The 15,377-nt window shown below is 38.2% G+C and overlaps 1 protein-coding gene across 2 annotated transcripts; it reads right to left on the bottom strand.

Moving 5' to 3' along the window:
* Positions 1-1,501: 1,501 nt before the first annotated feature.
* Positions 1,502-11,428, bottom strand: mpzl2b (myelin protein zero-like 2b). 2 transcript variants are annotated; one of them, XR_006372907.1, is made up of 5 exons: positions 11,113-11,343; positions 5,537-5,706; positions 4,608-4,818; positions 4,270-4,476; positions 4,031-4,165 (listed from the first exon to the last, which is right to left on the bottom strand). XR_006372907.1 is itself a non-coding variant. In XM_044140298.1 (4 exons), exons 1-4 carry the CDS (start codon positions 11,159-11,161, stop codon positions 3,996-3,998), a joined length of 600 nt encoding a protein of 199 aa, XP_043996233.1. In that variant the 5' UTR covers positions 11,162-11,428; the 3' UTR covers positions 1,502-3,995. The 2 variants fall into 2 exon arrangements, 1 of the variants encoding a protein (XP_043996233.1); XM_044140298.1 differs by lacking the exon at positions 4,270-4,476 and having other exon boundaries at positions 1,502-4,165; positions 11,113-11,428.
* Between the last annotated feature and the right edge of the window lie 3,949 nt (positions 11,429-15,377).

Below are 15,377 nucleotides of genomic sequence, written 5' to 3' on the forward strand. Positions count from 1 at the left end.
GACCTGGTGTCCGCAGAGGGTAACGAGGGGCCGGATCCACCGGCGGCTCACGTCTCTTCCTCTGGGCTGGCTGCGGAGATTGTGCTCCCAGGCGGGAAAAACGGCCGGGAGCGAATCCGGGGGGTGCCAAGGCCAGTCTCGTCCCCCGGAAAGCCTCTCTCTGCAAGTCGTAGTCCGACTTCAGACCCATCTCCTCCAGCAACAGCGGAGAAGGCAGGATCTCTACATCCTTGTAGAGATCCCTCTGTGCCAACTCCAACTGCTGCTGGATCCAGTCCTCGCGGTTCTTCTGCCCCCAAAGGGGAGCGCCCTCACCTCGGTTGTGGTCGGATCCTACTGTCATGATTTGCGGTGGTGGAGGTGAGGCAAAAACGCTGATGGACCGGATTGAATGTAAAATAATGAATTTAATGACAAACCAGGATACAACAAGGGAACAGGACGACGAGGAGTGACATGTGACCAAACGTAGACGTGACGTGACGTGACGAGGATCCGACAAGACACAGAGACACAGGTGACACTAAATACACATAAGGTAATCAGGGAACGAGACACACCTGGGAACTAATCAAGGGGAGACAGGACAACACAGAGACTCAGACACACAGGAAACTAGAAATAAATACACCAAAAAACATAGAACCTGACATTCTGTGAATATACTCTCAAGGATTCATCATGTACAGTACAGACCAAAAGTTTGGACACACCTTCTGATTCAGAAGGTGTGTCCAAACTTTTGGTCTGTACATCTGCGTCTATAGTCACAGATGCTAACCAAGTGAATATCCTCCAGTAGATATGTCAGGGGGTTAGAGGTAAGACAGAAGGTACCTCAGTGCAGACATCGTTATCACAATGGTTCCAGTTACTGTCAGCCTCACCAACTGTCACACCACCTGATAGAAGCTTTAAGGGCACAAACTCTGAAATGTACTGAGGAGCAAACAGCAGCGTAGAGGTTACAGAACGACGCGTTTGTCTACTGAAACCTCAGAAGACGTGCTGGCATTTTGAAGCCCCCCAAGGATCTATGAGGTTACCTTGTACTGAGAGTCGTACTTCTTTCCACGCATGTGATACTTGATTGAACTTGCGAGGTAGAGGGTTGTGAATCAGACGATGTCTACAATACAAATCTGGTAACATTACCACCTAAAACCAGAACCGTTGCCATAGGAAAGTTTGTTGTCGTGGTAACATATCATGTATAACACACAGGAAGATGGCTGGTCACGCAGCTCCACTCAATATGGAGTGTTACCAAACAACTGGAAAAACTGGCTCTACTGCTCAAAAGGGTATTTCTTTAATCAAATGCTGCTAAAATACACAATTAACGTTTGAGGCAACTTTCCTCTCCTCAAACGTTCACCTTATCAATACATACAAAAATATTGTATTTTTGTACAATATTTTGTACAAAATATTTGTACAATATTGTACAAATATTGCAACATCACTGCTCTGGTAAAAACCACAACATGTCATTCACCTGTAAAGCTAATTCAATGTAACTTTATTGAGAAATTTTGTTATCTTTTTTTAAATCAACATACAAAAAAAAGACCCAAACATTTACATCACTCATCTCAGAATGAGAATCTAGGAATATTAAGTGTTCGGTGTTGCAGCAGCAGAAATAGAGAAACACTGTGAAAGGATTTGCTAGTATGGAGTCAAACTATAAAGGTGATGTCCTTAAAAAATGTATAATAAAACCTAATTTATGCTGCAATACAATTCGTGTCCATGCAAAATTCTGGTACAGGACAAATTTATCCCATCTAGTCAAATTAGCACAAACAATTGTATGACCCTGCTCTTATAGAATAGAGAACAAACACAATAAAATATCAAAGAAGATCATTAATAAAAGAAAAAACCTAAATCTTAAGCACTTTTTTAAAAACGTTCGAGTATTAGTGTACTGTATATTTGGAAAAAAAAAAAAAAGGATGGGACTTCTGTTGCTCTTGAAGAAGTCTGCAACAGATATGCACCAATCAAAGTTTTGATCTGATTTGATCTAAAATTTTTGCCACTTCTAATTCTTTTGAATTTTTTTCCAACTGTGATGAAAGTATTTAAGATGTTTGTCAAACTCAGTAGTCTGTAATTATGATCTGGGGTGTAGGATGTTTTACATCATCAACTTAAGAAGACAGCCAGCGTTTTTGGAAACAATCAAAATGATTATGGATTTGACATCCTAGTTCAGCAATTAGCATAGTCAGCATTAGTAACAGTAGACGACAGTCAATGTGTTTAAAATGATGATCCTAAACAAACCACAAACAACTCTGTTATAAGCTACACTTCCCCTTGAAAACCTGCCATCGTTCAGCTCAGTGAAACTGTAAATAGCCCAGATCGAGTCTTCCTCCTTTATTAACAACGTCCAGACTGAAAAGTGTTGCTAGCGTGACCTGGTATTGCTCAGGGAGCCCAAAGAGGGCTGACACTGTCTGACAAAGATTTGATATTCCAGTTTCCAAGCAGACAGTGACAAGTCGGAACCTGTCAAGCTGCCGTGTTTGTTTGGTCATCGAGGCTTGGTTCAAAAAACGTTGGAGGAGGATGTAGTTTAAAAGAAGCAGAATTCACAGAGGCTTTATTACATCCCATATTTGTGTTTGAGGCAGGTGGCACCATCTGCTGAAGGAAAGCTGGCTCACCAAAACTAAGTGCTTCCACAGGGAAAAAAAAGAAAAGGAAAACATTTAAGAAGACAGTATCTCTGGTTCTGTTTTACGTTTTTTCAATGCTTCTTCAAAGATGACTTAAAATACCATCAGCGAATTGTGCAACACAAATATTTAGATTTCTTCTTCCAAACTAGGAATTTCTCTAATCCTCATCATCATCATCACCACCAAGATCGTCATTGTCGTCGTCGTCGTCATCATCATCCTCATCCCCAAGATCCTCTTCCTCCTCATCATCCCTGCTGCTTGGCTCGGACTCCTAATCGTATGAACTGACAGCTTCCTTCTTTGTTTTCAGAGCTGTCGGGTGAACTGCCTCTGCAGGTGAACTGGTGCAACCACACGACCAAATACATTCAGCCGTAGATACATTTTTTTTTTACAAAAAACAAAAAAAACACAAGCAAGCAACTGGTGAGACGGGACGATCAGTGCACAGTGGATCATGCGGTAAATGAGCACATGGGATATGTTACCCCTCAGAAAGCATATCCATCACCACCGTAACAGAAAAGGAGAGATACCAAAAGTGGTTACCTTGAGGCTAGGCAAGCCCAGAGAAGGAATGTAGCTCTGGACAAAGATCACCTGTTCAATGTTCCCATGAGCGTGGATTTAGGAAATGCCTCACCTCAACTCAAAGATTGGAACGTATTGTGGAGCAAAGGTCATCAGCGCAACGGCCCCATGCAGTAATGTCCTTAGCCCATGAGGATAAAGTTGTTAGCATCATGCGCTAAGGGTATTAAAGCAAAAAAACAAGAAAAGGAAATTGCCCCCAAAAACTTGATCATCTTGTAAGTGTGAAAAAATAAAAAAATACCCTTGCTTCTCAGCTGGATCTCTTTTATATTTCATATTACGACACCCAGGTCAAATATATGAAAGTTTAAAAAAAATAAAAAGGCCCATTTGTATGTCAGCACTCCTGTTGTGAATAAAGGTTAAAGTGGAGATCCACCATGAGGACATGCATCCATATTTACATCCTCCAGAAAAACTTTTAAATGTTTTAAATCAAAAGAAACTTTTTGTGAAGTAGATAAAAATGTCCAGATTTTTAATTTAAGCAACATAACACACAGCACGTTATATCTCCAACACTACAGTGGTCTCAGGAACCTGAAGTAATATCTGAAAGCTGGCTCTAGAGAAGCAACCATGACAGAAAAAAAAAAAGGCCTTTCATTCATTTTTTTCAGGAAAATGAACCCAAGCAGTCACACTGACTCCATCGCAGTCCCAAGAAGAGGAGGCTGACAAGAGCTGCGGGTCTCTGGGGCCTCACCACACAGCTGTGTCTTTCCTGTACTCCTCTACGCGCATCTCAATGTCCTTTTCCTTATTACGCTTCCGGTACATCTTCACAGCAATGAAGATGCCAAGAAAGACCAGGATGACGGCGCAGGAGCCTCCGACAACGGCCGCCAGGACGCTGATCTCAGAGAGAGTTTCTACAAGCAAAACCACAGAGAATCACTTACGAGGCCTTAAGTCACAGTGCCTTGAAAAAGCATTCATAGCACTTTTAGAATTTTTTCACATTACAACTACGAACCTAAAGCTATTTTGTTGATATTTTTTTGTCACAGGCTAAGGGAGGCCAACTTCAATCCTTGAGAGCCAGTTTCCTGGATGTTTGAGTCGTTACCCTACTTTGACACAACTTGATGAAATGCATGATTCTTTACTAGGCAGCTGCAGAACTTCTTGTAGCATCGAGCGGGGAAAATGCTCATTAACTTGTGTTGAAGCAGGAACACAACTAGAACATACAGGAAACATGAACTGGAGGACTGGAGTTGGTCACAACTGCAGCAGACCAACACAAATCAATAAATAATTGTGAAGCAGAAAGAAAAGAGTCATCAAGATGCACGCATAGTACGGCCTCACCTTTGTTGATGACTCTCAGGATGGTTTCTCCAGTACTGCCGTGGATATCTGGAGGGTTTGCCACCTGACAGATGTAGGTGCCGTTAAACTTAGGGCAAACATCATTCAAAGTGATGGAGGCGTCCTTTCTCATTATGTCTCCGGACCACTTCACATGCCCTTTGAAGAGCCCTGTGTTGCAAGGATATGCAACTTCTTGATAGTAAAATATCTGGCAAAGACACACAAATGGTTAAAAAAAAAACACTGCAAGAATCCAAAAAGAAAAAAAAAAAAGTAAAGCTATGTAATTTTGACACAGTGAACACAAATATTTAAACTCCTAAGAGTGTCTTAATGAGGTGACAAGTTGCCTTATGGACAATAAAACGTTTATGAAACATTAAAAACAGAGAGCTTAGTTTGCACAGTGAATAACCGGAAAGCATATTTATTTGTCGCTGAAAAGAAGCAGCTTTCCTTGTATTTGACTAAAGAGTGCATGTTTAGAAAAAGGACTAGAACTCTTCAGAATGAACTAGCGGAGCACAACTATGTTTAATGCAGGTTTGTTCCACATATTTGTCAAAAATTAAAGAAAAAAAGTCACATTTCCTCTCAAGGATGTGAGATGAAGTGACGGCGTGGGACTGTTTCTCTTCCAAAGGCCCTTTGAACTTTGCTAAACCTGAAAGTAAGCAATCATTCTCTTTCAGATTAAGAAACAAAACTTTTTCACTTGGTTACAAGAAATTACATGACTAAGCACAAAAATTGAGCCTGTAAAAACTTTTCCATGTAATGTGTAACAACATGAAACTGGTATTTTTCATACTGTCCGGTTCTGTATTTTACAACCCTGACAGTTAATAAGGTCAGAATAAGGTTTACTGGTAATGATGTCAGTAAAATCAACTTTTTGGGGAAAAAAAGAGAAGCTTGCTACTTACACGTTCAGTACGTTTTGAAGCGATGGACTGGAAGTCCCATGTTATTGTAACTGTCTGAAGCGACACAGGTTGCGTGGAGCTGAATGTACACTTGAGCTTCACACTCGTTCCATTGACCGCTTCCACCTCGCTTGTAGTGAAAATTTCTATTCCCCAAACACGCTGCACCCCTGAAAAAGACATCAAAAAGTTAGAAGATCCTGTAAATTATTCATCATAACGTTGCGGTCTGAAAAAATGAAAAAGGTTCCATATTGATGGGCATCTGTGTGCAAGCTACCATAAGTCCAATGCAGAGATAAGCACCTGTAATGACTTAGAAACAATGGTTTAGATTTCAAGCAGGGTGCCAATGAAAATTATGCAACTAACAATTAAAGGGGAAAGAGTTAAAATAGGCAATTCCAGACTTAGGGGAGTGAAAAAAGTTCAGATAAGGCCAAGGGATTGTTTGTTTTTTTTTCTTCCCAGATATGCATGAAAGTCATTTAGGTACAGAAATTTGCTGACCCTGAGCCACAATTCAACATGACACTAAAAGGTCACTTTTCCTTTTACACTGTTGCTACATGCATGATCGTTATCAAAGACTCCTCCAAAAACAATGACACAATTCCAGCAAGTGTGACTATATCCTCGTCAAGATGGAGTGAATTACGGCAATCAGTGACTCAATGTAATGCTTGGTTAGATAGAAAACCTTTAACCAATTTGTAATTTAATTGAAACTGACTGCACTGTTTGGTATCTAGGATAAAGTTGGCATGCAGATACTTGACTTGTAGGATTGGATTGACTTTATTTTGTAAAGTGTGTTGACACAGCACGTGTTGGTTCTTTAGTCTACATGAATAAGGTGAACTGAACTGAATTAATACCAGTGGCATGTATACTCATGAAAACGCAATAGATTTGAACTGCAGTATAATAAATAACATGCTACTTTCCAGTGGAGTTACATGGCCTACATTAGTATTGTTATTTTGTCTGATTTAATTCACTCACTAAATGCTCTCAGGAGGCTGCATCATCCATTTTTTTCCCTAAAACAACAACAAATATATATATATTTTTTTCTCAACATGGGTTTCTACAAATACACGTCCAGATACATTCAACTACGGTCAGCTGAATGTGGAGCAGTTTGCTGTAGTGCTAAGCTAAAGTTACTATGATTAATCTCAGTTTTGATATGACTTGTTGATAATTCGGCTTGTAACATATTTCAGAGCACTTCCATGTGGGTCCGGATAAAGGCTCTAACATTTGGAATCAGATCAGGACATCCTTAATTGAAACTTCCAATAAAATAAGATACCACTCTGAAGAAAATGGTAGAAGAAGTAAACAGATTTTTTTTTTTCATGATACAAAAAGTTAAAGCTGATGGATGACATACGCTTGAGATTTTTGAAAGGATGGAGACAAATGTTGACGGAGTGGATCTTTACAAACACGGAGACTACAAAGAGACAGCAGACAGACAGTGGTCTGGCAGCAGATTAGATGAGCAAAGTAACTACACTATTGTTATCGTAGGAAACAATTTAGAAGATACGACTTGACATTCTCAGCTTGATACGACTTAAGCTGAGAATGTATGAAAAAATGCTAATTTTAAAAGATATCACCATTTTTTTTAAATGCCAAATGTTTTTGTGCTTTGAAGATTGAATTAAAAAAAACAACAAAAAAACAACTTATACAACAAATTGTAAGAATAATGTTGAAATAGCAGCAGCTTAAAGTTGATAAGAAGGGCCCTGATCTATAGGGACACAAAATTTTTACTTTCACACAATACAACAGCATGGTTGTTTTCTGGGACAAAATACTACCAGGAGCAATTATTTGCTCAATCTTCAAAACATTTAAAACTTGTTTATGTTTGATTAAGCCAAGCAAACAAAAGGTAGAGATTAAACTTTACCGTTACGCATCACTTTCCAATCTTTTTGACAAAATCATCTATTGAGACAAATCTCATTACAGGTGCATGCTTAAGACGCCCCTTCTGTCTGAATAACCTGAATTTCCACTTTTAGGTTTCTGTCTTCTTTTTGTTTGAAAAAGGGTTTCTTATTTCAGTAACACGTGGAAAGAGTTTACTTACTTCACACAGCCTGCAGAAATGTAATATTAAAGCTGAATCTGGACACAACATCGATGCCGAGATTTTAGTCAGCTAAATAGCCCTCAGATTTTCAAATGCATAAATTTCTTATTAAATGCATCAAAATTAACACGTTCCAGCATAATGTCCATTATTACATTAACCGACAGCAGGTTCTCTGATGTGTATTTGACTGTAATTTAAAGCATAATGATTAAAGCCCTGCTTCGATGCATAAATAGGAATAATGTTGTAATTCTTTCGCTTTCTGTCCGATTAAAACTTGCTTATTCTGCTGTATATTTTTCTCTTTCATGGGTTTTGTCTATAAAAAAAAGTGTAAAAAAGAAATGTAAAAAAAAAAAAGAGAAAAGCAGAAATATGTATTTACTAAAATCTTGATTGGTGCGTCTCTAATGTACAGCAGTTTGGACAAATGTTGTAGCACAAATGTCTCTTCTATTTACTGCGGTTTAACAGCTTTTGTTAGATGAAGACCTTTATATATTTTTTAAGGAAACTGTAAGCTACTAAGTTATAAGGAAGCCTTACCAGATGGAATTTTTCCATAACAACAAAGACAACAATTCACAGAACATTTATCAATTCTACCTTTGTGTTTCATTTTTTTATTCTGAATATCACAAAACTATTATTCCTTGGTTCCATTTTATGGCAATTCTGGTCATTTCAATTTCTGTGGTGCAGCAGCAGAGATTTGGTACAAAACAAGCACTGTGTGAGTCTCACAGAAAAGCAACTACATTGAATAAATGTATTACATCTTGCTTAGCAAAGCAGCGGTAAATGAATTCGACGAATAAGCAGAATCAGAAATTGAAATGAAAATTATAAAAGCATTCACCGAAGTCAGTGAAACATTTGATTAAAACAAAGTGACCGCTGCGTCCAAGATTTTAAAGTCCTATGACGCTGACAAGCAGTAGATTTTTAGATCCTTAAAACTACAGACTTCAAACGCTACAGCAGGTCTTACTACTGGGTTAGAGATATAGCTTTTCAGAAAATAAACTCAATCATAAAGAAAAATAAAACCCTGAATTTATCCAGTCGGCTGCAGAAACTCAGTCCTGCAGAGATTCGTCTGCAAGTCCCAATCATACGACTTGACAAAGAACAGATAATCAAAGGCTTCTTTTATTTAAGAGGGATTTCTTTTAAAGGCTAAAACTGCCCACACACAGGTTTCTCTAAAGGAACTAAGATTTTGCAGCACAATCTTAGCCACAGCTGAAGATAGTTGCACTCTATTATTAAAGCACAAAAACCATCATTCTCCCAACACAAGAGAATAATGCAGACAAGTGTCTTCTTGTCTGCTGGTTTCCATAACTTCCCTTTTTCCTTTTCACAAAAATCATTTGATCAAAATTTCTTCACAACATAAAGTAATATCTGGATGGAATGCGCTCTAATGTTGCCTTTAGGTAGGGCAGCAATTTTAAAACAAATAAAAATTAGCAGCTGACACAAAAAAATCATACAGCAATAATTTATCACAATGAAGTACTTTGTTAAAAATAAAACATACAAAGAAAAGAAAGATCAAGAAATATCAGAACATTATGCAGCATCAAGAAAATGAAAAATCCAAACTTCAAAGATGCCAGGGGTCAGGCTGAGAGTCGCACTAATGTAGCCTTTATCGCTTCTGTAAGACGAAAAGTATTCCTTTCATTTATAGTATGACCTTCTAATTAAAATCACACTCTGATGCGAGTTTTCACATGAGTGAAAAATCTACAGCTAAGTTATGAAGCAGCAAAACTTTTAAGATCAAAAAAGTTCCTTCAACCTGATAAGTTTTTTCTTTTTTTTATGCCAGTGATGGAGGTTCTCATGGCTCAACCAAAACATAAAGCAACAGTGTGGATTCCTGACCAATACACCCACTGAAAACAAATGCATGAGTACTGTATAATATTACTTATTACAGGTTTAATACCCAAATACACTCCAAGCTGAGGTCAACATTGGAGAACTGAGTTAAGTCACTAAACAAAGTTTTGGTTATCTGTGGATACCAGAAGCAGCTTGCTCGATAAAAACAAGGATAACGCTAGCTGTGCGATTAGCACGTTCAGATTCATGAACGTTGCACTGTTTTAATCCACACTAAACAAGTATTACTTGTTTGGAGTGACTGGCAGGTTACACTTTGCAAAAAAAAAAAAAGAAAAAAACACCACAGTAGTCTTACCTACACTTGTAAATCTTCACTTAAACAGACCAAAGTGGAGACGTTTAGCTCTAAAACTCACACGCAGCACTGTGGTGAAGAGACGATGTTTGTTCTTCAACCACAGGAGACCTTGCAGTCACTGACGGAGAAGATAAGGTATTCTAGACCCAAATGTGAAGTGTGATATCTAACACAAGCAATGGTGAGTCGCCTTTATAAAGGGTTTAAAAGGACGGGTAAAATTCCCAGTGCTGCCGTTTCTCATCTTAAAAAAATACAAGAGAAAGAGTTTAAGCTTTCTTTTGCTTGGAGCATAAAGTAACATAGAAGTGCCTTCTGGCTCCTGCTGCTGAGCATTGCCAAACAGCTGGCTGAGAAGAGGGACATACTTTTCAGTTGCTTGCGCCAAAGATATATATATATAAAAAACAAAGATCAAAGTGAATATGCAACTGGTTGTGAACCCAAAGAAGATGTCACACTCAAAGTTGACCTTATTTAACATTTGATGAACACCATAGGATTTTATTTTGCCCTGTCAGGTTAAACAATAAAATAAAATAAGAAGAATGCAGCACTAAAAGCATGACTTTATGCAGGTCTCTTTTTAAATTATGCCATAGCACTGGCTTCAAGACAAGAAAGTCCTATCAACATTGTATGACATGTTTGTATACAGAAACTCTTCCCATTTACTGAATATAAAACCACATGGAGGAAAAGGTTTGCGACTACTCAAAATGACTCTGAATTAGTTGAAATTTGAACATTACACAAGTAAATATGATCTTTTGGAACATGATTAAACGCGTTTTCCACAGGTTTTGAAAGGATTTTGAAACCCTGTGTAATAAATAAATAAATACAATTGCAAAGACCGTGTGTTGTGCATTTTCAATGGGAGTCAATGACATTCTGAAGTCACATTCAATGCTCTATCCAATTTCAATTTTTTTCATGCCACTTGCACAAACACAGACGTATTTATCCCAATAAACAAATTTAGCAAATACAAATAGGCCGAGAGGAGGAGCTGGTCTAAAGGTTAGCGATTCAAATGATAACGAAAGGTTGGTACAGATTTCCAAAGAGACCGTTCCCCTTTTAAAATTACAACTTAAATCTATGAAACTCGTAAACACTCTTATTAATAATTGTGTATCCAGTTATTGAAGCACATGGGAACATAAAGCGAGCGTTCCTTTGACGTGGAGAAATAAAACCACAGCGAACAATGTCCAGGAAGTTGCTTAAACTCACCTGGTATCACGAACCCTCCCAGGAAAACAAGAAACCATAACCGATCCATGAGATAAAGTATGTATATTCCCTCAGATCCTTCTGTGATATTCCTTCAGCGGATGTATAGTGAAGGAAGACATGTATTCTAACGACCTCTCTCCACAGAGTATCTCTCTGTAAACTCAAATCCCAAAGGAAGAAAGTAATTCATGCGCACAAAGAGCACAACACCTGAGGGGCGTAACCTGTTGCGTAAGCACGCCTACACAAACTGCCACCTTTAGAAACAGCCTAAGTCTAATAAACATTTGACTTGCGGCAAACTGAGAAACTCAAATAATTTATTTGATTTTTAATTGCCATCTATGCCATCTAGTGGTCACTAGTTATAACAAAATAAACTTTGAAGCCAAGCCAGGAGTCAACAGAGGGACTGGACTGTGTTGTGATGACATTATTATTCAAGCAATGTATTAACAACTAATGCAACGTTTGTGTGAAGTTAAATGTTGGCTTGTTTGAGGAAAATGTGGAAATGTGACGCTAATCCAGATGTGTTTAATAATTCACCAGGTATTTTATAACCCAATCCTGCTTGAAGCTTCTCCACTACTTTAATTCAGACTTGTTTGTTGTGCTGTTTGGTCTGCATGATGCGATTTGCTTACTAATAACTCTAACAAACAGGTCTTCACACAACAGCTGCGTTCATAATTAGGAAAGGGACTACCGTATTTATTAGTCAGACGACAGTCCGTGTGTCCCAGCAGTGCCACCTTGTGGACTTAATGCAGAACTGCTGCCACTGAATTGGATACACATTGATTTCTCCTGGACACATTCTGGTGAGGGGTCACACATCGATGCTGATGGTTTTCTTGAGCTTAATGTCATGAAGTGATGAGAAAAATGAGGATTTAACTTGTGTGTGTAGCTGTTTATATTAAGTCTTATTATAGTGATTTTGTGATATAAAAAAGCAGATATAAAATTGTAATAGAATATTTTATATTTTAGGTGCTGTAGAACCCAAGATCAAACCATTTTTTTTTCATGTGTTGGAATAGATGTGAGCTTCTTGAAACAACTCTCACAACCTTTACATTATTATTATTATTTTTTTACATACCGTACAGGTTTTGAGCTATGTAGGGTAAATGTTTAAATAAAGCTGACAATAATTAAGCTCAGTGAAAAAGAAACTCAGTATCTCCTAATGGAATGCAGCAGGATGTTTATATGCTAATGAACTTCACAATGGTCTTTAATTGGAAAATAAACTAATTAAAAAACTTATGAAGGAAAACATGCCACCAAAACAAAAACAGGTTAACAACTAGCTCTCATTTGATGACGATTATTATTGGGGCCTGCCCCATAGCAATGCATAAGGAGAGCAGTGACTGACTTGCGAAGCAAGTCAGTCACTGCCTCCATGCATTGCATGGCAGGCACCTATTGTTCTACACCCAATAGAATGCCTCTTTATTATTTATTTTTCTTCCGTCTCCGTTAATGCGGCTCGTACCGCTGCGAGCCCACCCACAAAAGTGGTATCAAAACGTGCGGCTCGAACCCGGCATTGGAGCTATTACTTTTGGTGGGATTTGGAGTTACCATGGCGACGTAAAAAGCAAAAAACGACCCCAAAATCACTAACGAGCTCACCAGGTGCAAGTCTCGTCGTCAAGGGGACGAGGCAACCAGTAAATCCTGAAAATACCCTATTTTTGAGGATTTTCTGTGTCGTCATAACCTTATGTAGAAACGCCATTCAAACTTCATTTTGTAGATACGTCCGTGATCTCTTTTAAAGTGAAGACAGCACGTCAATATGTATTATGGTTTGTCCACAACTTCTTTCTAAGCGACCCAAAGTTTTTGATTTTTGGAAAAATCAGAGTGTGAAGGCTGCTCCTCTAGAGTGAGAGTCAGAGCGACATTTTGACCCCAAATCATTTTTTAACTCGCCCTCACGCTCACAAATATTGCATGATTGGTATCAAACTTGGTCATGACATTGATACGCGTGCCTGCTCCGGTCAAATGTTTTCAAAAATTATCTAGCGCTTACAGTTTTCTCCAGGTGCTTCAGAGCAAAGTCATGCGCCAGGGTAGCAGACAGATCTCACTGATTCACTTCCATGTATTTCTGAAAAATTACAGACCTTGGCACACACTTTTTTTATCTCATCGCTGTTAATACTGTGAGTGAGGTAGAGATATGAATGGCAGGACTATGTGAGACGACAAATAGCCCTCTCATATGCTTCAAACGGTTTTCGAATATGTATTACGGTTCTAACGGAAACAGTTGTTTGCAATGCTTTTTTAGTCAAACTGGCTGGCTCAAACAGAGAATTGTCTCCCCCTGGATGTCTCACTCACAGCTGGCAGAGAGGATTATTTACCATGGCAACGGAACCCAGAGCAGGGAGAGCTGCTGAGGACTACAAATACGCATCACTGTAGTTCGAACTACTAGTTCAGTTAAAACAGAGGAGGACTGAGCTGGCCTTTAGAAAAACTTGCTGCTATGGGCTGTATATAACTCATTTAACCCTGTCACTGTTACACATGGGATGAGTCTAGCCCTTTGAAATGAAGCTTACTGAAAATTTCAAAATAAAAGCCCTTGAAAATTTTTACATCAGGTCATTGCTTTTTTGAGCGTTATATGACTGATTTAATCCAATGACTGTTACACATGGGATGACTTTGACCCTTTCAAATGAAGCTTAACAAAAATTTCAAAATAAAAGCCTTGGGAATTTTTACATCATGTAATTGCTCTTTTTGGCTTTATGTGACTGGTTTATCCAAAGCACTCTTACACATTGGATTAGTGTGGGCATTTAATATGAAGCTTACTGCAAATTTCAAAATAAAAGCCTCAAAATGCCCCTCTGGACAGTGATATCATTCTGCATTATCTGTTTATCCGAGGTTAGGGAACTGCCTTGCGCAGCAAGGCAGTTCATTAGCATTAGCCTTTTAGCTTAAATAAGCTATTTTCTATTTTTCAGACTTATTAGCCATGTTTAGTATACTTAATGGAGTAAGTAAATGACAGTAAACATTCTAATGATACCCCACATGCTACTGAAAGTATTTATGCTTATATTAGCATATTTGCTCATTTTAGCTAATACACTTACTTTATCATACTGAATGTTGCATGTCCAGCTTACTTAACATTCTTGTGATTCTCCACATGCTATTGATTACATTGCAGCTTTCTTTAGCATTGATGCTAATTCTTAGCATCAGAACGCTGGGTCCAAACCGACGGGCACACTTTGGCAGGCCCCAGTTAAATTTCTTCAGGAATTTTCTAGTTATTATTATTATTATTATTATTATTATTATTATTATTATTATTATTGTAGCGGCCACTTGGAATAAACAGCCAGACGCAGGGAGTTCCAAACGGGTGCAGTTTAATCTTTAGACACCGTGAAAACTGTAGCATGAAATAAAAGAATACAGAATTGTTGTACATGCTTAACTTTTGTATAAAATTAGCATATTAATGTTCACATATACGAATACGTTGTCCTTAGCTCGTCAACACACAGTTTCGTTTTTAAACAAATAAACTAATGACGTTCTACTGTTTTTAAATAAACATTTATTATTATAAATCACAATTGCACATATTCATACCTCATTCTGCTTTCCAAGGGCGCTATTTTAACAATTTTCTTTAGCTTTCTTCAGGATCTAACGCTGACTCATCACGCTTAGCAAGAACAGGAAGTGCAGAACCACAAAACACACGAAGAAGAAGTCTAGCGTTATTCAAAATAAAAGCACAAATTAACCACAAGGTGTCACTGTTTGACTAATGAACAAGAAGGAGAATTTTAACATTTAGTAGCCATTTACACTCCCACCAAATCCTGTCACAATGAAAGAACAAAGTAACATATAAAGGGTAAATCAATTGAACAGGATTTCCTGACTCTACTAAATGAATATGTTTGCATAAACTATCAGGAAGTAAATGAACTGTACAAAAGTTGTTCTTCTGTTCTCATTAATTTTCCAAAAGAAGAACCAATTTCTGGATTGGCCTCTCAATAACTGAGGGTTTAGAAGAGGAATTTGACTTTCGCTCTCCAACTTGAACTTTGACTCGACGGACCAAGCCATCACTGCCTTGAACAGTTTCAACCACTCGACCTAGTTGCCACTGATTCCTTGGAAGGTTATCATCTTTGATAATGACAATGTCCTCTTTTTTCAGGTTGCGCTGAGCTGAGTGCCATTTCTGTCTCATG

The sequence above is a fragment of the Gambusia affinis genome, linkage group LG15, assembly GCF_019740435.1.
Source record: "Gambusia affinis linkage group LG15, SWU_Gaff_1.0, whole genome shotgun sequence".
Classification (NCBI taxonomy): Eukaryota; Metazoa; Chordata; class Actinopteri; order Cyprinodontiformes; family Poeciliidae; genus Gambusia; species Gambusia affinis.

What these genes read in the sequence shown, in the direction of transcription:
- mpzl2b (XM_044140298.1), bottom strand. Translation starts at nt 11,161, where the DNA reads ATGGATCGGTTATGGTTTCTTGTTTTCCTGGGAGGGTTCGTGATACCA. An exon ending in GGGAGGGTTCGTGATACCAG is followed by an intron (nt 5,707 to 11,112) that starts GTGAGTTTAAGC and finishes TGTCTTTTTCAG; the next exon opens with GGGTGCAGCGTGTTTGGGGA. An exon ending in CCTGAGAGTCATCAACAAAG is followed by an intron (nt 4,166 to 4,607) that starts GTGAGGCCGTAC and finishes TTTTGCTTGTAG; the next exon opens with AAACTCTCTCTGAGATCAGC.